Source organism: Littorina saxatilis, linkage group LG12 (assembly GCF_037325665.1).
Source record: "Littorina saxatilis isolate snail1 linkage group LG12, US_GU_Lsax_2.0, whole genome shotgun sequence".
NCBI lineage: Eukaryota > Metazoa > Mollusca > Gastropoda > Littorinimorpha > Littorinidae > Littorina > Littorina saxatilis.
The window spans coordinates 52497044-52522043 of record NC_090256.1 but is presented as its reverse complement, the minus strand read 5'-3'; the positions used below and the strand labels follow the sequence as shown (position 1 = coordinate 52522043).

Below are 25000 nucleotides of genomic sequence, written 5' to 3'. Positions count from 1 at the left end.
GATTTTTGACCCTTTGTGCCAAGAAGAACCGCACTAACAAAAACTTCCACCCAATCGAAATCGCTCAAAGCGACGCACCTTCCTCCCGGACGAGGTCACATCCTCCCGGTCTGACTAATTACTGCACGACCACACGCGACCTCAAACCAAAGCATTTACATGTAATATTATATTTGTGTTGTTCTTGTATCTTCACAGTATTTTCTCACTTTGAACCAAGTTTTAAGCCATAGCAATGAGAATCAAGGGAGTCGTGATGCGTTTTCGAAGAGCTGGCTATCGAAAGTGAAAGCACCGGATTCCTGTCAGTCCGACTATGTCCGACCTTAAACTAAGTATTATTTTGGTGATTTAAAATTTTAAGTGCATTTTCGAAGGGAAAGTGAAAAGCACTGGATTTCTGTCATATCTGACCATGTCCAATTTGTTTTTAGAACACGCGCGACCTCAGTCATATTTCTGTTGATCTAGTAACTTCACAGTACTTATAATTGTAGAACACGCGCGACCTCAAACTAAAGCATTTAAGTTATATGATGTTATGATGAGGTGTGTTAGGGCCGGTCTCACTGGACTTTTACTCGCGGACATGATACAACAAGAGAAAATACTAAGAAGATACTAGAGCAACAAATATATTACATGTTAATGCTTTAGTTTGAGGTCGCACGTGTTCTAAAAACAAGTCTGACATGTGACAGAAATCCGTTGCTTTTCACTTTCGCTAGCTAGCTCTTCGAAAATGCCTCATAACTCCCTTTTTTCATTTCTATGACTTAAAAACGTGTTATAACGCGAGAAAATACTGTGAAGATACTAGAACAACAAAAATGTTACATGTAAATGTTTTCGTTTGAGGTCGCGCGCGATCGCGCGTCGTCGCGCAGTAATTAGTCAGACCCCACCCTCCTCATATGCAAATAATGAAAGGTCACATCCGCAAAGCATGTGCGCTAAGCTTACTTTGATTTTCAATCGCCAAGTAGCAGTACTGCGGACGCTTGAGAGACTGCATCGTCATTTCAGGACGTGTTGCAAAAACGACGTTGTCATGTCGGGAAAAGGCGGAGATGGCGAGAAAATCATCGACCCTGCACTGGCGGGGAAAAGAGCGGCAGCCAGACGAGCTGTCGAGGAACACATTCGAGTAAGTATACTTCAAGGCTAAACAAAAATATATGTTGGGTTAAGGTAACCCGACCGACCCTATTTTTTCCCGCCGACCCTAAAACTTGTTTTTTATTTCTCAAGAAAAATCCCTCTGGCACATTTTGCGAACCATACTGAGACTAAAAATAAAAAAATTAGAAAATTAAGTAGAAGTGCAAGGCCAAAACTGCATTAGTGCATACCCCCAGCGATTGACAAATCTCTTAATTTCTCTCTCTCTCTCTCCCCCTCACATACACACATACACAGACACACACAACATCCATGCACAAAAAGCACACACTCACACGCACATAGACAGACCCACACAGTGACACACCCTTACATGTATACACACACACACAGAGGAACGCACACACACATACTCACTCTCTCTCTTATATACCTACATACACTCTCACAAACGCACACCATTCATGCACACACTCACATAGACACACACACAAATACCCTAACACACACACACACACACACACACACACATACATAATATATATTCAAACACACTCAGATATAGGCTACACTCTCTTTTGTTTGAGAGATGATCTTATTATAAGAATGATCTTATTCTTATATTACTATTATTGCGTGTCTGGATCTGGATCTGGATAACCCACCTGGGTTGGTGGTTGGCGGGTGCGCCACAGAAGCCGACGACGACTATCACGTGACGTTTTTTTTGGGGTGTGCGCATCTAAAAGAGTCTTAAAAGTTCACTGTACACAAGGTGGATATAGTGTACAACTCCAGCTGGTCTTCTTGCTGCTGTACTTGCGGTTTTAGTCCGTTTGCCCTAGAATGTAGGCTTTCCAAGCACAGTTAAAAAATGCTATGTTACAATGTTAAAAACTGGATAAAAACTACTGAGGCTCTCACACTGGTTTCTGCCCCCCTAACGCCGATGAGAAGGCGCTGGGCGTGGTCAAGGTGACGGTGGCTTCACTCAAATTGTTCCACTCGATCACTGTCTTTATAAAGAACGAGTTCCTGTATTGATCTGTTTTTGAGGTAGGAGCTTTGAAACAGCGGCTGTTGTTGGTTGCCTGTTGGGACTTTGATGTGTGATTTTTTTGATTTTTTTTATTTTATTTTTTTTTTAGCTGCATTATTTTAGTTATTCATGAGTGGGTGGGTGGAGGGGATGGGCTAGTTCTAACTATGCATTAGATTATAAAATTGTATTCTGTGTAGACCCTTCCACCAGCATCTTAGACCACTCTTTGTACATTTTCTTTTAATAGATGATTGTCATTTGTTTTACCTCATGTCTGCCCTGCGTGTGATGGTGTGATCGTGACTGCTGTAGTGTGGGCGTGTGTGTGTTGGTGTGTATGTCAGTGTATGTGTGGGCGTGTGTGTGTGTGGGTGTGTGTGTGTGCGTGATTTTACCAACACTACGCGAAATTCCTTGTGCTTTAAATGTTTTTTAATGTCACTTGGCTCAATAAATACTGTATTCTGTATTCTGTATTCTGTATTCTGGAGGATGTTTTGGCTCTGACGTTTGTCTGCGTTTCATTATAAAAAGTTTGTTCCCATGTATTCCCATTTCGATTATAACCATTTTGCTTAGATCAGGACTAGCTGTAAGAAAGGTCCTACGGACCTAATGCTATCTTTCCTGTAATAAAGTTCAAAGTTCAAAGTTTGTTCTCTCTCGCTCTCTTTCTCTTACACACTTACACGCACATACACACACATGTACACACACACACACTTGTGCACACACACATTTTTTGTGTCCGTATGATTGTTTTATGTAGGTTGTACATTTAATTGTTCTATTCTGTATATATGTTCTTTTGTAAAGGGCCTAAAGCCATAGGTTAGGCACTTAAAAATGTCCAATTATTATTATTATTAAATATTATATTAAACATCCAAACACACACACGCCACGAGCGCGAGAGAAAAGCCCAAGAGAAGGGATGACATCATGATGCATGACGTAAAACACATCGTGACGTCTACTTTCGTGAGCATAATTGCTGTAGTCTCGGAAATTCTACCCCAACAATGCGGCCCTGGGTGGCGTTAGATCAAAAATCGAAGAATTGGTCGGCACCCACCGTAGTTTAGTTAGTATGTTCCCAATTGTTCGTGAACTTCCATCCCCAACTGTAGCCTCAGTTAGGTCACTAAGAATCCTTCTTTATCATGTATTATCGGCATGAACATTTCTCAAGTCGATTACAGTATAGCGTTAGTGGGATACCTCCAGCTTCGCTGGGATAAAAAGCCGGCCTACCGACCCTATTTTTGTTTTTGTTTAATGTGATGAGAACAAAAGCAGAAAATTCGGTTTGTTCACTGACTGCAACTTGCAGAATTAGGGCAAAAGATGTCTTTTTGTGTGTGTGAATGAGGATGATCATACGCTATGAGGACAAACGCACTGCACGTTCATCTGGCTCGATCATTATAAACGGCAGAAAAAAAGAAGCATTTGAAACTATAGCAAGAATTGCTAACACTTGTAACAGAGAAAAAACATTAATATACAGAACTTTATATTATAGGTTTTGTACACTGGGACTAGATTAAAAACTAATCAGTCTGGATGTGACAAAGCTGATCAGACTGAATCACCAAACAGGAAAATACAATACATGACTTCTGTGAAAGCAAACATGCATAGTATAGCAGTAATTAAACCAACAATTAATCAATTTTAAAGCCCTACACAGAGCTTTGATGTACATTTTCATATGATCCATGCATGTTCAAAGATTCATGAAAAAAAAGAAGCGGGAGTTAGAAAGAGAGAAGAAATTTAATTATGATATTTATCATGATGATTAAGTGGATGATGGCATGAAAACTGTTGTACATGTACTAAATTATATGTTGTAGGTGAGCCGTTGAAGACCAGCTGTTGTTATAACTGTTTGGTTGATTTGATTAGCATATAGTAATTAGTCAATTGACCAGTACTGACACAGCTTGAAAGTTAACTGCCCCATACAGACCTGTGCACATCTACGGTTTCTCCGTAATTTCTCCGATTTTTGACTCACATGCGAAGCAAAAGTGAGTCTATGTACTCACCCGAGTCGTCCGGACGTCCGGAAAACTTTAACGTTGGATATTTCTTGGACACTATTCAGTTTATCAGTACCAAATTTGGCAAGATGGTGTATGATGACAAGGCCCCAAAAAACATACATAGCATCTTGACCTTGCTTCAAGGTCAAGGTCGCAGGGGCCATAAATGTTGCCTAAAAAACAGCTATTTTTCACATTTTTCCCATTTTCTCTGAAGTTTTTGAGATTCAATACCTCACCTATATATGATATATAGGGCAAAGTAAGCCCCATCTTTTGATACCAGTTTGGTTTACCTTGCTTCAAGGTCAAGGTCACAGGAGCTCTTCAAAGTTGGATTGTATACATATTTTGAAGTGACCTTGACCCTGAACTATAGAAGATAACTGTTTCAAACTTAAAAATTATGTGGGGCACATGTTATGCTTTCATCATGAGACACATTTGGTCACATATGATCAAGGTCAAGGTCACTTTGACCCTTATGAAATGTGACCAAAATAAGGTAGTGAACCACTAAAAGTGACCATATCTCATGGTAGAAAGAGCCAATAAGCACCATTGTACTTCCTATGTCTTGAATTAACAGCTTTGTGTTGCATGACCTTGGATGACCTTGACCCAAGGTCACATGTATTTTGGTAGGAAAAATGTGTAAAGCATGTGAGTCGTATGGGCTTTGCCCTTCTTGTTATATGCAGAATACGGTGCTACGGATTTTTATTTAAAATTCCGAAATTCCGATGTTTTACTCACCAAAAAAAAAAGGTACGTTTTTTTCTGTTTTGAGATGTTTTGACCGATTAGTTGACCGTTGCGCTGAAAAGATGTTTTCCGATTTACCAGAAGCGCGCGTGTTCTCAGCATTGAGTCTTTGTTCTTAGACTTAGTTTGTCCAGCGTCCAAATGACGAGACCAAAGACATTTTCAGAACAAATGTTACAACAGTGTTGATGTTTCACCTTGGCTTGTTAATAAATAGTAATTCCCATTCTACTGCGTCATAGTGTTTCAGTTTGTGTGCTTTGTGAGCAGAATTATGTCTTGAACTGTTGTTACAGCTTACTACTGAAACATTTTAAAAACTACTGGAATTTGGTTTGATTACTACTGATGAGCGTTTTGAATGTGCACAGGTCTGCCCATATATTGAAGAACTAGATGAATACCCGCTTCGCCAGGTACGGCTTCGCCGCGAAGAAGTCGAGCCGAATACCCGGCTGTGCCGGGGACCCGGCTTTGCCGGCGCACCGCACGAAGGAAGGGAGATAAACGCGCAAAACACTGGAGAAGATAAGGAAGAGTAATACCCGGCTTTGCCGGGACAGTGACCTTCTAAAAATAGTATAACGGGAATGTGGATTGAGCGTTGTCGACAGTGACCTTCTAAAAATAGAAACGGGAATATGGATTGATGCCACTCAAAGGAAGGGAGATAAACGCAAAACACTGGAGAAGATAAGGAAGAGTTAGTGGGAATGGATCTGGGAAGATGAACAGAAAAACCAAAATCGGTTCAGCGCTGCGCGCTGAGAGCACGTGTTGAAATATCTCATCGACCAGGTTGTGTCCGGGGAGTACCTGAATATGGCCACCAAATTTGAAACAGATCCATCGAGAACCTTGGGCGTGCATCGCGAACACACAGACACACACACACACACAAGTTGTATATATAGATATCAGCCATGCATCATTTGCATGCATGCTTTGTTTGAATAATAAGAATTTAAGACTGAATATGTTAGCAAGAAATGTGTGCACATATACTCAGAGACAAACAGGAAGACAGACAGACAGGCAGAGAGACAATTGACAATGACAATTCTTTGTTTAACAAGGGTGATAGAATAAGCAGTGAGAGAGAGAGATCGAGAAAAAGAGAGAGAGAGAGGGGGGATGTAGCTGGAGACATGCCACACACAGGGTAGAAGAAAAAGGAATAAAGTGTGGGCCCTCATCCTATAATTTAACAAATATATTTTAACTACATTCCCGCCCCTCCCTACATTCTCGCCCCTCCAACTTCCTTCCTCATTGAAAGCCCTGCCCTCGCTCTCCCATCCCCCAACATCCCCAACGATAAAAAAATAAGGACGTGACAGTGCAGCCTCAACTTCCCCTAAAAGCCGGAGATGACGTCATCAAAGACATTTATCGAAAAAAGGAAAAACTGTCTGGGGATATCATCTGGCAGAACTTTTATGTAAAGTTTCAGGAAGATCGGCCCAGTGGTTTCCTCGGAATTGATCTACACATACACCACGACCCTCGTCTCGATTCCCAGTCTATGTTAAAACATTTAGTCAAAATTTGACTAAGTGTGAAAAGGAATTAAATTACATATTCTTACTCCAAATCACATAAAGCATTGACGCAGTCTGAGATGCTAAGGTCTGAAAAAGTCAAACAATTTTAAAGGGAAGCAACCCAACCACAAAAAGTGTAAACGTAGCCATGGTAATGACCATATACCCGGGGAGTTACCTCCCATTGGTGTATGCTACGTCACTACCGCTACTCAACACGTGGCAACATCTTACGACTTTTTCAGACTCTGAGAGGAGGTCGTGGATTTTTTGGCTCTCGTGTGGCGTTTCTGTTTGGTGTTTGCTTGACACCCACCGGCCACCTACCCGTCTTTCTTACCTGCTGCTTCGTAGTGGGTGAGCTAGTTCCTTTTTACATTTAGTCAAGTTTTGACTAAATGAACTTGACTAAATGTTTTAACATAGAGGGGGAATCGAGACGAGGGTCATGGTGTCTGTGCGTGTGTGTCTGTCTGTCTGTCTGTCTGTGCGTGTGTGTGTGTAGAGCGATTCAGACCAAACTACTGGACCGATCTTTATGAAATTTTACATGAGAGTTCCTGGGAATGATATCCTCGGACGTTTTTTTCTTTTTTTCGATAAATACCTTTGATGACGTCATATCCGGCTTTTTGTAAAAGTTGAATCGGCACTGTCACACCCTCATTTTTCAATCAAATTGATTGAACTTTTTATGAAGCAATCTTCAACGAAGGCCGGACTTTGGTATTGCATTTCAGCTTGGTCGCTTAAAAATTGATTAATGACTTTGGTCATTAAAAATCTGAAAATTGTAATTAATTTTTTTTATATAAAACGATCCAAATTTACGTTAATCTTATTCTACATCATTTCCTGATTCCAAAAACATATAAATATGTTATATTTGGATTAAAAACAAGCTCTGAAAATTAAAAATATAAAAATTATGATCAAAATTAAATTTCCAAAATCGATTTAAAAACAATTTCATCTTATTCCTTGTCGGTTCCTGATTCCAAAAACATATCGATATGATATAGATATAGATAGTTTGGATTAAAAACACGCTCAGGAAGTTATAGTGAAGAGAGGTACAGCAGTCCCTCTCATGAACGGACACCCTTGGGCCATAGCAAAACTGTCCGTACATTGCAGGTGTCCGGTCACGGGAGGGGTGACCACACCACCCCCTCCCCCATACACTCACACAGAGACACACAAACAACAGGATTGAGTCTATAGATGCTAATCACTTCTTGTGGCTACTGAACAATAAACTCCTAATACTTCTTTAAACGTTCTGTAAAAATGATTTGTATGAAAAGTGTTGAAAAGAAGAGATAAAATAAATGCTCAAGGCAGTGAACACACTCACCATGCACTGACATACGAAAGCAGCCACACAAACACAGCACAGAGGAGCGTGTGCAGATGCTTTGCAAGAATAAGCTTGAAACCCAGTTTGAATAAATAGCAGCAGATAGAGCTGCATGTCATAATCATGTAATTTATTTTCATCTTGTCTGGCTTTATTGACTGCATGCCGATCATGTGGCATGGCAGTGACTTTTCACTCTTCAGTCGGAAATACACTGTACATAACACAGCTCCCACTCTCCCTCACTAATGCCTACCCCAAGCCGTGACAACTGATGCTTGGAAATTGTGTGGAAGAGTACACCTCTCTATTTCTCTCCAATGCTCTTCCTGCTGACATGCAGTGACACCGGACACCCCACAGAGTTTAGCCAGCTACCCCTCCACCGCCCCCCCCCCTCTCTCTCTCACTCCCTCCAGCCATGTACTGTTGGGCTGTGGCCAGAGAGGTCAGCTCCAACTGTTCACTCAGAGCAAAACCAGTTGACTGTGTCGTAACTTTTGACACAGCAAGACAACTGAAGGGTTCACAGATTCATGGATTAGGCAACCGACTCACTGGTCAAGGCTGAGGGGAAACAAGAGTATCTTGTCAATGAAAGAGGTTACACACAGACACACGATGCTGAGAACTGTGGCCGGTTTTTCACTCTCTTTCGCTCAGGACCTTCATCGACTGTGGTTTCTGTTGTTTACGTCCAACAGACAAGAATAAAGAGCACAGTGCAGTTTCATGTTGGCATCTTCGCATGTACTCCACTCCTGACCAAAACTACCCCCCCCTCCTGATGGGTACAGGTGCACTCAAGTTACCAGTGACTGTCGTCACGCCATTGCGGCTGTGATCTTTGCACCAAGAGCCGGACTGCTCTGTTATCGATTTTGTTGTGGTGAAAATTTGACGATGGTCTGTCCGTACATTGGAGGTATGACCTGCTGTTGGGACCGAAAATGAGTGTCCGTGTCCACGTTTTGCAGGTGTCCGTTTAAGGGGGGGCAAATATAGAAGGAAAACACTCCGTGCCGAGCAAATGTGTCCGTACATGTCAGGTGTCCGCTCACGCCGGGGGCCGTACATTGCAGGGACTGCTGTACAGAAAAGCGTGCTATGCAGCACAGCGAAACCACTACCGCGCTGAACAGGTCGTCAGTTTCACTCCGTTTTGCACAAGCGGTGGACTGCGGTCATTGTGAAAAAATGCAGTGCGTTCAGTTTCATTCTGTGAGTTCCACAGCTTGACTAAATGTAGTAATTTTGCCTTACGCGACTTGTCATTATTTTTGACAGGAATTTTGTTTGTTGTTGATGAATTTTCGTCCTTTTTAGGACTTGTAATTTTCTCAGTAACGTGGTGTTTGGCTGCCATTTTTTAGTGGTCAGCACGGCTGACGGCGACAGAAAACGTGGCAAGGCCGATGTCAAGGGTAGGATTAAACCTAAATCTTCGACTTCATCTTCCAAACCGCCTGTATTGGTTGTAGTTTCGGACGAATCACGTAACACAGTTATGTCCGTACCTATTTCTGCCCCAGATGTCCTTGTGGTTGGGGGGGCAGCCAAACACTTTGTCTTCTCCTGCTTGCTCTCCCGCCGTTTCGGCATCGGGGCAAGCTGCTCTCGTGTCAACGCTGCTTAGTTCTTTAGTTCCAGAAATTCGCAGCATGGTGTGGGAAGAATTGAAGCGTTCCACGCCCTCTACCAGTGTTGTTCTTCCGCCGGTGGTGGGTGACGCTCGCTCTTTGGCGTCCTTGACGTTTCCGGCGACGACGGTTTCCTGGGATGTGCGTCCTTCCGCTTCGTCTTCTGCCTCTTTTGGGGGCATGGGCGGTAAGTCGAACTGGTCCACCGGCCCTCGTGAGGCCACCGGACGCTCCCTTTTGGGACACAGTTCTTTGGTGCAGGATCACAACCGGCAAACTTCTGTTCCGACTCCCCCAATTCACATCGCGTGCACGGGTGTTACGGAGCTAGGGCGGCTTCCGTTTTCGGTTGTCGCGCTTCCGGGTTTTCCTGGAAGCGAAGGTCCTCCATCTCGTGTACACGCAGAGGTCATGACTGGAGTTGACCGTGGACTGGCCTTCGGGCATCCGGGCTTCCGGCCCCAGTCAACGCAACCTTCGCTTCCGCATTGTGCACCGTTGCTTTTCTGGCTTCGTCCGGATACGCTGTTTCTCCTCCTGTCGCTCCTAATCAGATATCAGTGAGTGAGGAACAGCGTCCGCCCTATGGGCATTCAGGCTTTTTGCCCCGGCCGGGGCAGTCTTTACTTCACCCTCCCGGTGTTGTGTCGACAGCCTATTCAGTTCCGATGGCTCCGGATGTTCCCTCCTCTTACTCTTTCCTTCCTGCCAGTCAGGGGATGAGTCAGGATGGTTTCCGGTCGATGGGTTTCCGGTTTCCGGCTTTCTCGTTCACCAGTTCTGGGGACTTCGGTCCGTGTGCTTCACTTGACTATTCCGACACACAGTCTGTAGTCAGTGAACAATCACGCTCTGGATTTCTGTCACAGCTTCGGGTTGCCCTTGAAGCTGCGGCGGAGGTGACTTCCAGATATTTCCCGGAGGGGGCATCGGCTTCGGGCGCTTCCGTTTCCGCCGCTCCGTCGGCGATGGCGGATTTCCGTTACGTGAAGGAGGGTGATTCCCGCTTCCGTTTCACGGAGTCTCCTTCGGTGGCGTACCAGCTTTCGCAGGTGTTGGCTCGACCATCCCCTGCCGGAAGTGGTTGCCCCAATGTTCCTGTTCCGTTTCTTGTTCCTCACGGTCCAGTTCCGGAACAGGCCCAGCCTTGGCTGGCTTCGGCGACACAGGCTTCTACCTTCGTTCCTTCTTGTCACAAGTAGTTTACTTTGCCGAAGCCTGGCCGGAACTTGTTGACTTCCTTTGCGCTTCCGCGTGCACCGTTGTCGGTGACACAGGAAATGCTTCCTCTGCTTGCAAAGCCTTTCAAGAAGGACTCGGGTATTGTGTTACCAGACCATACCCTGGTCTCTTCTGAGGATATTGGTCGTCAACTCTTGGAACTTGCCTCCATCTTGGAGACGATCATCAGAACTTTCTCCCGTTCTCTCACTGAGTCACTGGATCCTTTCATACTTAGTGCGGATCAGGATGCTGATGACGTTTCCACGCTCCTCTCCGCCCTGGCTAGGGTGAATGAGGAACAGATGCGCTTGTCCTCCCTGCATTACGCTTATACCGTCATGTGTCGGAGGGACTTGTTCCTCGCGCACTCTCAGTTTACTGAGCAGTCTACGCGCGACACTCTGAGAGCTTCGCCCGTCGTAGAGGGATCTCTGTTCGGCCATCTGGTCTTCGATGCCAGAAGAACAGAGATCCAGTCAAACAGAGATCAGCAGTTCTCTGACTTTTCTCTACAGGGCTTGAAGCAGTCCAAGCCCTCTCAGCCCAAGCCAGCTCAGGCCTCTGGCCCTCCCAAGCCGGCCGACAAGAGGCAGTCGCGGTCTTCTTCTCGAGGTTCAAGAAAAAGATCAGCGTCGGGCAGGGGGCGGGGCAGCTCTAGCAGCAAGCCCCACCTCCAATGAAGTGCTCCCGGTCTCACTCCCCCCTCCGCCCTCCACTCTGGTGATGGCGCGGGGGCCCCTCCCCGGGCACTTTCTCATTGGTTGGTCTCTGTACACAGCCAATGGATTGTGGGCGTTGTGAGATCGGGCTTTCGCCTGCTTTGGCGGGAAGAGAAGGCACCTCTGTCCCGGCGTCCGCCGGTCTTCAAGCTCCCCTCCTCGCAGGTGGCAAGGTCCGTTCTTATGGCGGAAATTGCCTCTCTGGTGCAGAAGAGCGCGGTGGAGCGAGTCTTAGACCACAGCTCCCTCGGGTTCTACGGGCGGCTTTTCGCCGTTCCCAAGGCCTCAAAAAGCGCGAAAATAAACATCCTTATGCATCCGCCCGACGGGAAATAGCTTCGTTTCCGGTGGGGCGATCAGATCTACCAGTTCCGTGCTCTGCCTTTCGAGCTGTCTCTAGCACCGTGGGCTTTTACCGTGGTGGTGAGACAGTTATGCGCACTGGTGAGGTCGCAGGGTATTCGACTGCGGGCGTATCTGGACGATTGGCTCATTCTGAACCAAAGCCAGACAGGTTGCTTGCTTCATACCCAGTCGGTTATTCGAGAGGCCAATCTGTTGGGCTTCTCGATCAACCCATCAAAGTCGGAGTTGATTCCGTCTCAGACATTCACGTACCTAGGGATGTCTTTCAGCACGGTTTCTTGGACTGTCCAACCCTCCCAGAGGCGGGTGGACAAGCTCCAAGCTCTCATTCGCTCCACTTTGCCTCTCCTGCGGGCTTCCCTCCGGAAGTTGGCCTCCATCTTGGGGCAGATGGAGTCTATGGCTCTCTTGGTTCCCCTGGGCAGAGTTCACAAGCGGCCTTTTCAGTTTGCGCTGAAACCGTACGTGGACTCTCCCTGTGTGAACTGGAACGCCCTCGTCCCTCTCCAGGGATGGTTCCAGTCAGCGACCCTTCCGTGGTTGGACACGGACTGGGTCTGCAGGGGTGTGCCAATCGCCTTGTCTCCCCCAGACATGGACCTCTTCACAGATGCGTCTTTGCTGGGGTGGGGGGCACACACAGACCGACAGACAGGGTCGGGTCTGTGGTCGGCTGAGCAGAGCCTGTGGCATATCAACTTGCTGGAGCTAGAGGCTGTGGCTCTGGCTCTGGCCGAGTTTCGGCCCTCCCTTCAGGCCAAGCATGTTCGTCTTTTCACAGACAACACGACTGTGGCAGCTTACTTGAACAAGCAGGGAGGGTCTCGGTCCCCGTCTCTCCCGAGCAGGACCTGCGAGATTCTGGTTTGGTGCTGGCAACACCAGATCACTCTCACAGCCAGGTACCTTCCGGGGAGCTTGAACACAGAGTGCTTCAATCAGAGTGGACGATCACTCACAGGGCACTGCTTTGTCTTTGGGCCCTCGTGCCGAAGCCTCTGGTGGACCTCTTTGCCACCAGATTTTCAAAGAGGCTTCCGATCTTCGTCTCGCCATTCCCGGATCCGGAGTCTTGGCAGACGAATGCATTGGACATTCCCTGGACGGGGCTGCAGGCTTACGCCTTTCCTCCCTTCCAATTACTCGGCCGAGTGATCCGGAAGGCGGACCTGGAGGGGCCATCACTGCTGCTGGTCGCCCCCCTTTTGCCCTCTCAGGCATGGTTTGCGGACCTACTGAGACTCGCTCACGGCCCTCCCATTCCTCTCTCACTCGTGAGAGGGGAACTGGTGCAGCCTCGTACCGGCATTCCACACGAAGAGCCCCAGCTGCTGAAACTTCACGTGTGGAGGTTGTACGGTCCTCGCTGAGGCGTTCTGGTGCGTCAGAACAGACACTTGACTTGGTGCAACGCTCTCACTTTGTCGGTGTATGCATCACATTGGAAGGCCTGGGCAACCTGGTGTCAGGCCCATGGTTTGAACGCGTTGGCTCCACGCTCTATGCATTTTGCAAACCATCTTTCCTACCTGTCTTCTCAGGGAGCTTCTGCTTCCTCTCTGAGGGTGAGGAGATCTGCTATCTCTGTGACCTTATGGCAGATAGGACGTTCCATTGATGTCAGTGGCGTCATTTCAGGCCTTATTAAGGGCATTAGGTCTCGCTCTCCTATGCCAAAATGGGACCTCTTCCTGGTTCTCGAATTTCTGCGTTCGTCAGATTTCGAGCCTTTGCAAGATGCTAGTTTTCCCAACTTGACACGCAAAGCGGTGTTTCTCTTGCTGTTAGCGTCTGCTCGCAGAGGCAGTGAGATACATGCCCTCTCCGGAAATCCGGAGGACATCTCTCACGAGCCTGATGGCTCAGTTTCCTTGAGTTTTCTTCCAGATTTTCTGGCGAAGAACCAGGCTCCGGATCAAGCATCCCCGCTGGTTCGTATTAAACCGTTAACCAACATCCTGGCTCCTGGAGATCCGGATTCAGTTAATTGTCCTGTCCAAGCCCTTGATATCTACCTTGCCCGTTCACAGCCTCTTAGATCAAAATTTCAAAAGCTCTTATTTATCTCCCGTAACACGGTGAGACAAAAAGACATTGCTAAGGCGACTATGGCTCGGTGGGTGTCTGCTCTCATTCGACAAGCTTACAAGTGGAGCTGTTTGGACAAGGGGGGGACGCAGCCTGTTTTTTCCCTTGGCTCTGCCCGAGCCCACGAAACCAGGGCTTGGGCCTCCTCTTTGGCCGTGTTACGGTCGAGGAGACTGGAGGAGGTGCTGCGCACGGCGTATTGGCGCTCTGATGACGTTTTCATAAACTACTACCTCAGAGGCATTGCTGCTGTTCGGCAGGATGGTTTTAGAGCTCTCCCTGCCTTGGTTGCAGGGGGCCAGTTCCTGGCAAGGATTTGAGAGTGAGTTAGATTTTCTTTCCCACCGCCTTGTTGAAGCTATCTGCTTTATGTGATTCTGAGTAAGAATATGTAATTTAATCGAAAATTTTATTAGTAAATTTTCATTTGATTGATATACTTACCCGAATCACATAGTGAATTCCCTCCCGCCAACCCCGCTTATGGTTTTTTAGTGTTCTTTAAAGCCGTATGATGTTTACCACGTGTTGAGTAGCGGTAGTGACGTAGCATACACCAATGGGAGGTAACTCCCCGGGTATATGGTCATTACCATGGCTACGTTTACACTTTTTGTGGTTGGGTTGCTTCCCTTTAAAATTGTTTAAGACGGGTAGCCTTTTCAGACCTTAGCATCTCAGACTGCATCAATGCTTTATGTGATTCGGGTAAGTATATTAATCAAATGAAAATTTACTAATAAAATTTTCGAATAAAGAAAATCAGGAATACTTTTAGCCGATCAATCATGTTCCCAAACTTAAATCTGTATTACCACAACCTTCTGTTGTTGCAGAGTAACCAAGTTGTTGGTATTGGTAGTGGGACCACCATCATCTCTGCTGTGGAACGAATGGGTAAGATATTGAAAGGTTTATATGAATACATTTCTCACACAAGAGAAGATATATATATATATATATATATATATAGATGATATATAGAATATTCTTTTTTTTAATGATCATTTTCATTTCAAAATGTATATATATTATATACCAGTCTTTTGATAATCCAGGCATGATGATTTTGCCAAACTTTGCTCTATATATATATATGGTGCTTATGAAGTCCCATTTTCTGTGTTGGAGAGTGCAAGTGACCCCCCCGCGGGTTAGGGGGAGTCCCATATTGGTTGGGACGAGAAAGAATTTGCCCGATGCTCCCCAGCATGTCGTAAGAGGCGACTAACGGATTCTGTTTCTCCTTTTACCCTTGTTAAGTGTTTCTTGTATAGAATATAGTCAATTTTTGTAAAGATTTTAGTCGAGCAGTATTTAAGAAATGTTAAGTCCTTTGTACTGGAAACTTGCATTCTCCCAGTAAGGTAATATATTGTACTTCGTTGCAAGCCCCTGGAGCAAATTTTTGACTAGTGCTTTTGTGAACAAGAAACAATTGACAAGTGGCTCTATCCCATCTTCCCCCTTCCCCCGTCGCGATATAACCTTCGTGGTTGAAAACGACGTTAAACACCAAATGAATAAAGAAAGAGTGCAAGTGTGTTCATGTGTGGGTGTCAGGCTGTAACATGTTGAATTTTGTCATTCTTATGGAACATTTGTTATAACCAAAACAGTGTAAATCAACTTGTTTGTTGCAGTGGAGCTAGTTGAGGCACGAAGCCTAAACAACATTGTTTGCATTCCAACATCATTCCAGGTATGTAGACATGTTTTGCAGCCTTACTGCTTCAAATGTCTCCCTTTCAATCATTTCGTTCAGATTAATTTCAGCCAGGTTCTTTGTTAAGCTCAGCTTATTTGTCAGACAAGGTCTGCCTTGTGGAGGTTCTCAAGCTCAGCTTATTGGTCAGACAAAGTCACAAGGTCTGCCTTGTGGATGTTCTTTGTTAAGCTCAGCTTATTTGTCAGACAAGGTCTTCTTTGTTAAGCTCAGCTTATTTGTCAGACAAGGTCTTCTTTGTTAAGCTCAGCTTATTTGTCAGACAAGGTCTGCCTTGTGGAGGTTCTTTGTTAAGCTCAGCTTATTTGTCAGACAAGGTCTTCTTTGTTAAGCTCAGCTTATTTGTCAGACAAGGTCTGCCTTGTGGAGGTTCTTTGTTAAGCTCAGCTTATTTGTCAGACAAGGTCTGCCTTGTGGAGTGTGCAATGTGACACCTTTCCGGTACATTCTCAGAGAAATAGAAACCAATTCCTAAAGTCATGACCTGCTTGTTAGTTGTTTTATGTAGACTGTTAGATACAATATATTTAAATGGGGAGAATTGTTTGCTTGAAATGGAGACTGAAATTCATTATTTTTGACTGATGTCAAACAGACAGGGTTAAATCTTGACATTCATGCTTGTTAATTTGAAATGAAGACTGATTAATTTGTGTTTGCAGGCTCGTCAGCTGATTATTGAAAACAAACTTCCACTTGGTACACTGGAACAATACCCAGAGGTGGGTTAGGCCAACAAACAAAAATTGTCTGTTTCTGGTCACCCGACCGACCCTAAATTTGGGCGCCGACCCTAAACTTTTTTTTTCCAAACTCAAAAATTTTCTTTTTTTTTTTTGGTGGTAAAGGACAGGGTGAGAAAATGAACAACAAAAACGTGTGAAAACGAAAGTCCGCTGACGATTTGTAAATGTGGTGAGTGTCTTGTCTCTATGTAAAGTGAATCCAGTCTCTTTGCGCGATTTTTAAAGTTAGTTTTATTGGTCTACATTTGGGGTAAAAAAAAAAAAAATCCTGACCTACCGACCCTATTTTTTTTAGCCATGTTACCAGAAACAGACAAATTTTTTTTTTGGCCTTAGCAAGTTAACTTGGTTTGCAGTGGTATGCAGGCCTGGGTGTGCCAGTGTGAGAGAGGTGTTTGTTTTGTGCATTTTTGCATTCATGAAGCAAGGTCCCCCCCCCCCCCCCCCCCACCTCATCACACATACTTACTCACTCTAAATGTTTCTCTCATGTAGAGAATGGAAACTAAGTATGCAGGTACATTTGCTGGGACTGTCGTTTGTAATATATATGTAATCAAGCGCACAAAACTCTCACAACTACTTTTGGAGGCAGAGCCAACCTAACAGGAGTAAGTTTGGGTTAAATGAATGGCCCTATAATATTCTGCTATGTGAACTCAAAAGATTGGTAAGAGCATGCCAGTCAATAAAAGCAGTCAGACCTTATCGCAAACAGCTCTCTTAAACCAACAAGCGTCTCGCACCCCTTGAAAGTTTAAGCTATTAATAGCTTAGTGCTCAAGGAAGCCACCTTCACCTTGCCATATATCTTAAAAAAAATAATCGTGTCCCTGATTTTTGTTGTTGCTGTTCACGTAATTCTTTCTGTGGCATGCCACTGATATTTACAACTCAAAACCACATATCCAGTTTACATCTGCTCTTTACAGAAAGTGGCTTTACAGCTGAAAATGCCCCAGAAAATATCTAAGTTGTGCAGGAGGTCAGCTTGTGTTGAGGTTTCAAACTCTGTTTAGGAATATTACCATGGTCGTCATGCATGTCTTTCAAGGGAATTTACTGTACGTTGATTCACAAAAGCACTTAATGGTTGGTTTTCTGATTCGCTTCATTTTGGGAAAATGGGCAGTCCAGTGGTACAATGAATGTATATCAAATAAAATGTGTTCTTGTCATGTTTTTCTGATATTAATATGTACATCAGCTTGCAAAACACACTTTAAAAAAATAGTTTAATGCAAGATGCCCCAATTTAAGTCCTTGCCCCTTGACCTTGCTTTTCCAGATTTTCAGTTCATATCCGTTGTAAATTTACCTCCATTAAGATCGTCATGTTTGAGACCAACCTTGCTGATATTTTAAGGATGGGTTTGTTCTACTATAATTAGCCTTGACACTGTGTGTGTGATGTTTGTTTGCAGGTTGACGTTGCACTCGATGGTGCCGACGAAGTGGACGCTGATCTCAATCTCATCAAGGGTGGTGGGGGATGTCTGACACAGGAGAAGATCATCGCGTCATGTGCAAAGGAGTTCTTCGTCATGGCAGATGACAGGTTAGTGTTGATTGTAATTTTTTTTACAAGAAGAAAGAGTGTGTGTGCCAGCCATTAAGAGGTGATCTGATACATTTTTTTAACACCCTCACGGTTAAACCATGAGGGGCGTGTTCCCAGTACATTAATGGCCGGCATCCATTAAATGTTCCTGGCCATTAATGGATGTATGCACATCACGTATTTGTTCATTCTGCATTTCAGCAATACATGTGCTCAAGTTTTCAACTTCATCATTGCACTTGTGCTGCAAGAGTACCACACACATTTGTTTTGACGGGCCGGTGTCTTGACTGGTTTTAACTGAAACATTGTCTACTCATGCATGCATTAGTCGCAGTTAATGCTTTACACTCAATCATTCTGGAAGGATCTCCTCAGAGCTGTAGGTTTATCTGACATTGTTCTATTTTATTTTTCTAGGAAAATCACAGATGCTCTGGGTACCTACTGGAAGAAAGGGGTGCCAATAGAAGTGGTGCCAATGGCCTACAGACCTGTGCAGCTCAAAATCCAAAAACATCTTGGTGGGGTTGTGGAGTTACGCATGGCTCACAAAAAAGCTGTAAGTTGAAAGCTTTTAATGTGGAACCCTTGTGCAAGACCTACAAAAAAAGAAAAGAAAAAAAAGAGAATCGGGTCCTAAGAAGGAGGTCAGTTTACAGAAGTTATGAACAGAGAATCTGGAAAAGGAAGGTCATAATACGGAAGTCTTAAATTTGGGGTCTTTAAAAAGGAGTTTCACTATAGTTTATATGTTTGTGAGTATGGAAGGGATGATTCTTTTACTAATCACTGAATAGAAGGAAAATTAACTGACTGATTCTACTAATATAATATAACAGTATCACATTGCTCAGACCTGGGAACCCATAAGATTTTGCTGTATTTTGTATGCTTGATTGTATGCTTAGTGTAAAATACGAACAGTACGGTCGATGGAGCCGATGCAGTATTTTGGATGTTCGAATGCTGTGTGGAGTACACTAATTTTTCTGAAAATAAGACCAAGTTTCTTTGAGAATGCTCCAAGTGCAAAACAGGGGTTCCCAGGTCTGATTGCTTCTGTTTCTTCTAATGTAGCAACTGATTGTATATCATCTTCGTTGTGCATAGCTATCCATGAAGCCGTAATTCGAGCAGTTTGATAAGCATTAAGGTTATGAGCCAATGAAGGGTAGCAAATATTTCATGACATTAGTAGCAGTCAGAGTTTGCTTACAGTAGATGCAACCTTTTATCGACAAAATCCAGTTTAGTCTGCTATTTAATGTATTATGACTATACTGTTGCTTAATGTTTTGTGTTTTGTTATTTCTTCCAGGGCCCAATCGTGACAGACAATGGCAACTTTCTCATAGACTGGTGTTTTGACGGCACACCAGACTGGCTGGAAGTCGACCGTAAACTTCAGTGTATTCCAGGTAGAATTAGCTTTTTTAATACAATTTAAGTCTTTGTTTAAATTTAGCTATGACCTGGTTCAGCAGCTCACCTTAACGGGGAAAAGCTGTTTGATCAATCAAATTTCGATCCATTTGCGTACAAAGTCACATTTATATAGGTTTTCGGGACAAGCAAAACGGATGTTGCATCATCATCCAACTTCTTTTTTTGCCGAGACGAGCTACGCCAAATCATGAAATGGTGTCATGTTTTAACCACCCGGACAATAATTCTAAAGTGTTTGTTAAAAGAAAATCTGAACCAGTTGCACTATGCTTTCATGAAAGGAGAAAAAAGGAGAACAAAATAATCAAAAGGAAGAAAAAAGAAATGGCAGTGATATACATCAACAGCTTACTAACATTATATACGTTGGAACCTCTGTTCAGCAACCTCCTAAAATCTGAGAAGTTTAGGTCTTAACAGAGAGGGAGGGAGTCTCAAGATGGAGGTAAATTTAGTGACAATATGAAGCAAATGTTCAAGAAAATGAGTTCTTATAATACTTCTTCTTCTTCTTCTTCTGCGTTCGTGGGCTGAAACTCCCTCGTACACTCGTGTTTTTTGCACGAGTGGAATTTTACGTGTATGACCGTTTTTTACCCCGCCATTTAGGCAGCCATACGCCGTTTTCGGAGGAAGCATGCTGGGTATTTTCGTGTTTCTATAACCCACCGAACTCTGACATGGATTACAGGATCTTTTTCGTGCGCACTTGGTCTTGTGCTTGCGTGTACACACGGGGGTGTTCGGACACCGAGGAGAGTCTGCACACAAAGTTGACTCTGAGAAATAAATCTCTCGCCGAACGTGGGGACGAACTCACGCTGACAGCGGCCAACTGGATACAAATCCAGCGCGCTACCGACTGAGCTACATCCCCGCCCCGTTCTTATAATACAGGGAGTCTTATTATTGAGGGTCTTAAACAGGGGTTCCACTGTATTACGTTCCATGCTGAACTGTCTTGTGGAAGGGAGGTGGGGGCTATGAGTGGGGAAAAAGACAATACCCACCCCTCTCCCCTGTCAAAAGAAAAACTGAGGCAAATTCAGACTATAGGTACTTTAAATGTTCTTCATGTGTTTATTTATTAGTACATGCACTAGTTGTATTCATTCCACATTAACCCCTTGCAATGCCACTGAATTTTGGGTACAATGAGGTGAAGACCTTCCGAAAAAAAAGGGAGGGAGTCTTAAAATGGAGATCAATTTACAGATATTTTTAACAGAAAATCTCCCTCCGCGGGTTAGGGGGAAGAATTTACCCGATGCTCCCCAGCATGTCGTAAGAGGCGACTAACGGATTCTGTTTCTCCTTTTACCCTTGTTAAGTGTTTCTTGTATAGAATATAGTCAATTTTGTAAAGATTTTAGTCAAGCAGTATGTAAGAAATGTTAAGTCCTTTGTACTGGAAACTTGCATTCTCCCAGTAAGGTAATATATTGTACTACGTTGCAAGCTCCTGGAGCAAATTTTTGATTAGTGCTTTTGTGAACAAGAAACAATTGACAAGTGGCTCTATCCCATCTCCCCCCTTTCCCCGTCGCGATATAACCTTCGTGGTTGAAAACGACGTTAAACACCAAATAAAGAAAGAAAGAACAGAAAATCTGAAAAAGCAAGGTCTTGAAAAGGGGGAGGGGGGGGGAGGGGGGGGGGGGGGGTATGGGAAGGAGGTTGTATGTCTTCTTCTTCTTCTTCTTCGTCGTTCACTAGTTTTGTGATTTGTGTGATGCAGCGCTTTTTGGCACCCAGGGGGTCCCGCATCTCCGGCTTCGGCCATGGACGTTGATCAGGGGTCCCTCCCTTAGACCAATTGCCTTCCTGGGCTGTTGAGCTTGGTCTGCCCGTGGTTTTATTTCGGAGTTTTCCTTCTCCTAGACTGGTTACCTACCATGGTTGTCGAGTCCAGTCTGCCCGTTTGGAGGTTGCTGAGATGACCGCTTGTGTCCTTGGGCCTCTGTGCCGTCACACCGGTACTATCCAGCACATCTCCGTCTTTACCAGAGCCCCGTTAGCCACTAACCAACCCGTCCGCCATGGGAGAACCCTACCGGTATACTTCTCACAATGAAAAACACCCCCACGTTTTAGGGACAGTGAAATTTCAGTGATTTTCTTCCGACGGCATAGCTTGGTTTCACCACCATACCACGATGAGGAGGGGATGGTCTTTATGGTGGGGTTGTATGTCTTAAAAGGGTTGTTCCACTATCAAAAAGAAACAGCTTTGCCTCTGTTGATAATTGTGTGTGTTTTTTTTTTCTTTTCAGGTGTACTGGAGACGGGCCTGTTCCTAAAGATGGCACAAAAAGCGTACTTTGGAACGCCTGAGGGGAACGTCACAGTGCGTGTGCCCCGTAACACGTAGGTTAGCTGGCATACCGAGAAGAAATGAAGCCATCTCAACAACTCCATTTTTGTTTAATCCTTTGAACTGACATGGTATTATTTTCAGTGTAATGATTTACAGAGGTGTGGATTGAGTTTCGGTGGTAAATGTATTTTCCCTAAAGTCAACAAATGCTTATGTCTCAGTGAAATAATATTCTTTTTTGTTGATTTGGGTTTTTGATTGTCACTCTGAATCACAAGTCGTTATGTACTGTTGATAAATGATTGATACAGTGAGTTTGACTGTTTAGTATGCATTCAGTTGTTTTTAGTGAACCATCATGACGCTTTTGATTCAAACTCACTGTATTTTTGTGAGGCTTTTTGTTTTGTGGTAACGAGGGAAACAAAATATGCAAAGAAGTGTCACTCAGTTCACGTGCTAACTATCTACCAAGTTCAAATCTAGCCCTAGGATCAGGGAGGTTTGTTATTTCTTGTAAATCTCCAGTTTCTAATTAAAGTGTCTTTGTCTAAATGGAGAATTCAGAAAGTGTGAGAGTGATGTTTTTGAGAATTTTGCTAAATGTGTTCATATTTTAGGAAGATACAAATTAAGTGAGCATGCACAAATTCTTAAATTCATTAAAGATTATTACACATTGGCAGTAATTTGAGTTTTGCTCTAAAGGAGTTTCAGTACCTTGCTATACTGTGCATGTATTTGTTCTCTGTTTTAGAGTACATTTGTCTACTTCTCTCAGACATTCTTCACCACTATTTCTCGAACAGCAACTTTCTATACTGAATAACTGTATGCATTTGTTATGTGTGAAATCGGGTGCTTGCTTCTGCACAAATCCATTGTGAAATGAATGAGATAATTTATTTATCAGATGGAAGGCCTTGAGATTGAGATTTGTTTTGTTACATTTACCCTTTGTTTTTCTAAACTTTGAATATTTTGGTGAATTTTATTGGAAATGTACTTGATGTTGATACATATAGTTTATATCTCTGTGTTCATGATATCTTTGTTTTATATAACTGAAGTCTGTTTATTGTCTATGGTACATGTAAAATATGCAATTGGTGATGAAGCAGGAACTTCTCAATTCATAATAATCATTGCACGCAATTCTGGATTCGTTTTGTTTGTGAGATTTTTTATTTTTTTTTGTCATACAATGCTAATGACATTGACAAAGTATTTAGTTTTCAGGATTGATAAAACATCGAGCATACATCATGCAATTTTGACTCTCGGCAAAAAAGACGAATTCAGAAAATAACTATCAGGTTTGTATGGGTTGTGAAAGAGTGAATGCCCTTGCTTTTTTGGACAAACATTGGAGGTACCAATCACCAGCGAGAGGTGTGTCGGAAACACGGGGACCGACAGGAGCATGTGTGAAGTTATTTGTCAGAGGAAAATCAAGGGTATTCACTCTTTCACAACCCATACAAACCCGACGGAGTTATTTCCAAAAATACCCCCCGCGGGTTAGGGGGAAGAATTTACCCGATGCTCCCCAGCATGTCGTAAGAGGCGACTAACGGATTCTGTTTCACCTTTTACCCTTGTTAAGTGTTTCTTGTATAGAATATAGTCAATGTTTGTAAAGATTTTAGTCAAGCAGTATGTAAGAAATGTTAAGTCCTTTGTACTGGAAACTTGCATTCTCCCAGTAAGGTAATATATTGTACTACGTTGCAAGCCCCTGGAGCAATTTTTTTATTAGTGCTTTTGTGAACAAGAAACAATTGACAAGTGGCTCTATCCCATCTCCCCCTTTCCCCGTCGCGATATAACCTTCGTGGTTGAAAACGACGTTAAACACCAAATAAAGAAAGAAATTTCCAAAAACCGTCAATCGAGGAAAGAGCATAGCTGAGCGTCTGATCTCTCCTGTGCAAAAAAGTTCCCTTCCCTTAAAATTGTTCATCAACTTCTTAAGCTAAAGACCATGGGGCAACAAGTCAAATCTGCGCTATGCTTCACGAATGTTTTGTACCCTTTACAGAAGCAAGTGAATTCTCTTGTGAAGTGAGAAAATCATCTAATCAGTTTTAAACGATATGCCCTAGGTTCACATGATTATCATTGAAATGATTAAAACCTTGTTTGCTATCCATATTTGACTTATATCATTATGACATACATGAGTAAAAAACAAACAAACCCATACATGATTGTGACTATGATGATGCTTGACATGACTATATTAGTAACTGCAATTTTGGGGAGGGCTTGGTAGGTAGAATGGGGTTGAGGCATAGGGGTCATTATCATGATGCTGCTGTCAGTGATTTTTTTTTTAATGTATTTACATATTTGATTTATTTTTTCTCAACAAAACACAAATACGCACATACACACAAATGGAGTCTACAAATATGAATAAAGATTTAACCAGACATGGCAATGAATTGTCTTGTTTATTTATTTTATATTGTTAAATTAGTTCAACACATAAATGGTTATGATCAAGAATCGGTTTACTAGCATAGCAGACATGTGTCCAAATAATGAAAAATGAATGCTATGAGGTATTAAAACTGTGCCGGGTATTCCTCTAGTCATTAATATAAAACATACAATTTAGCATGGCTTATTAAAGCTGTGGTCTATTTATGACTTTCCGGGGCTACGAGGTTGAAAAATAGGGACAAAATCATGTACAGATTTATGTACAGCAAACACTACCCGAAACCCCACCTATACGGCGTGTACGACCTTGAGAGCTTCAGTCAACGCTTGAATTTTGCAGTGGTAACATCCGGTTTGCTCTCGCAGAGCTGAGCATAATTGTCAAGAAGGATCGAGCAGAAAAAATAAACGACTTGGCAGGGATTCGAACTCAAGGCCTCGGGGCCTCGAAATGTCGGGGCCGCTTTCTTAACCGCTAGGCCACTTCACCAGTGTTGTTAAAGATAAAAAAAAAGATAATTTTATATCATTCTACGCTTGAATTACCATTCATGCGTTGCAAAAACGTACACATTTACATTAAAATTTGCCTTTATTTGCAAACATGTTTTACGGAATCGCAGTACATGTTTACACCGTCATGCTACACGACATTCGCGCCATGCAAATAGCTGCGATATCTCTATTTACAACATGCAAGAAAAATGACAAGAACAGTAATTGAATCTCTCCAAAGCTCTGTGCAGTTGAAAACAGACATCTAAGAAATAGTTATACATGTATTCACTTCTGAACAATGGGCGGATAGAGATATAAATCATGCTGCTTCAAG

The 25000-nt window shown here is 43.4% G+C and overlaps 1 protein-coding gene across 1 annotated transcript; it reads left to right on the top strand.

Annotated features, from left to right (window-relative positions):
- Positions 1 to 923: 923 nt before the first annotated feature.
- On the top strand, positions 924 to 24163 carry LOC138982217 (ribose-5-phosphate isomerase-like). Its single transcript, XM_070355445.1, has 8 exons — positions 924 to 1147; positions 14758 to 14818; positions 15565 to 15623; positions 16310 to 16369; positions 17818 to 17951; positions 18375 to 18516; positions 19276 to 19375; positions 21677 to 24163. The coding sequence occupies exons 1-8, from the start codon at positions 947 to 949 to the stop codon at positions 21772 to 21774; spliced, it is 855 nt and encodes a 284-aa protein (XP_070211546.1). The 5' UTR covers positions 924 to 946; the 3' UTR covers positions 21775 to 24163.
- Positions 24164 to 25000: the final 837 nt, after the last annotated feature.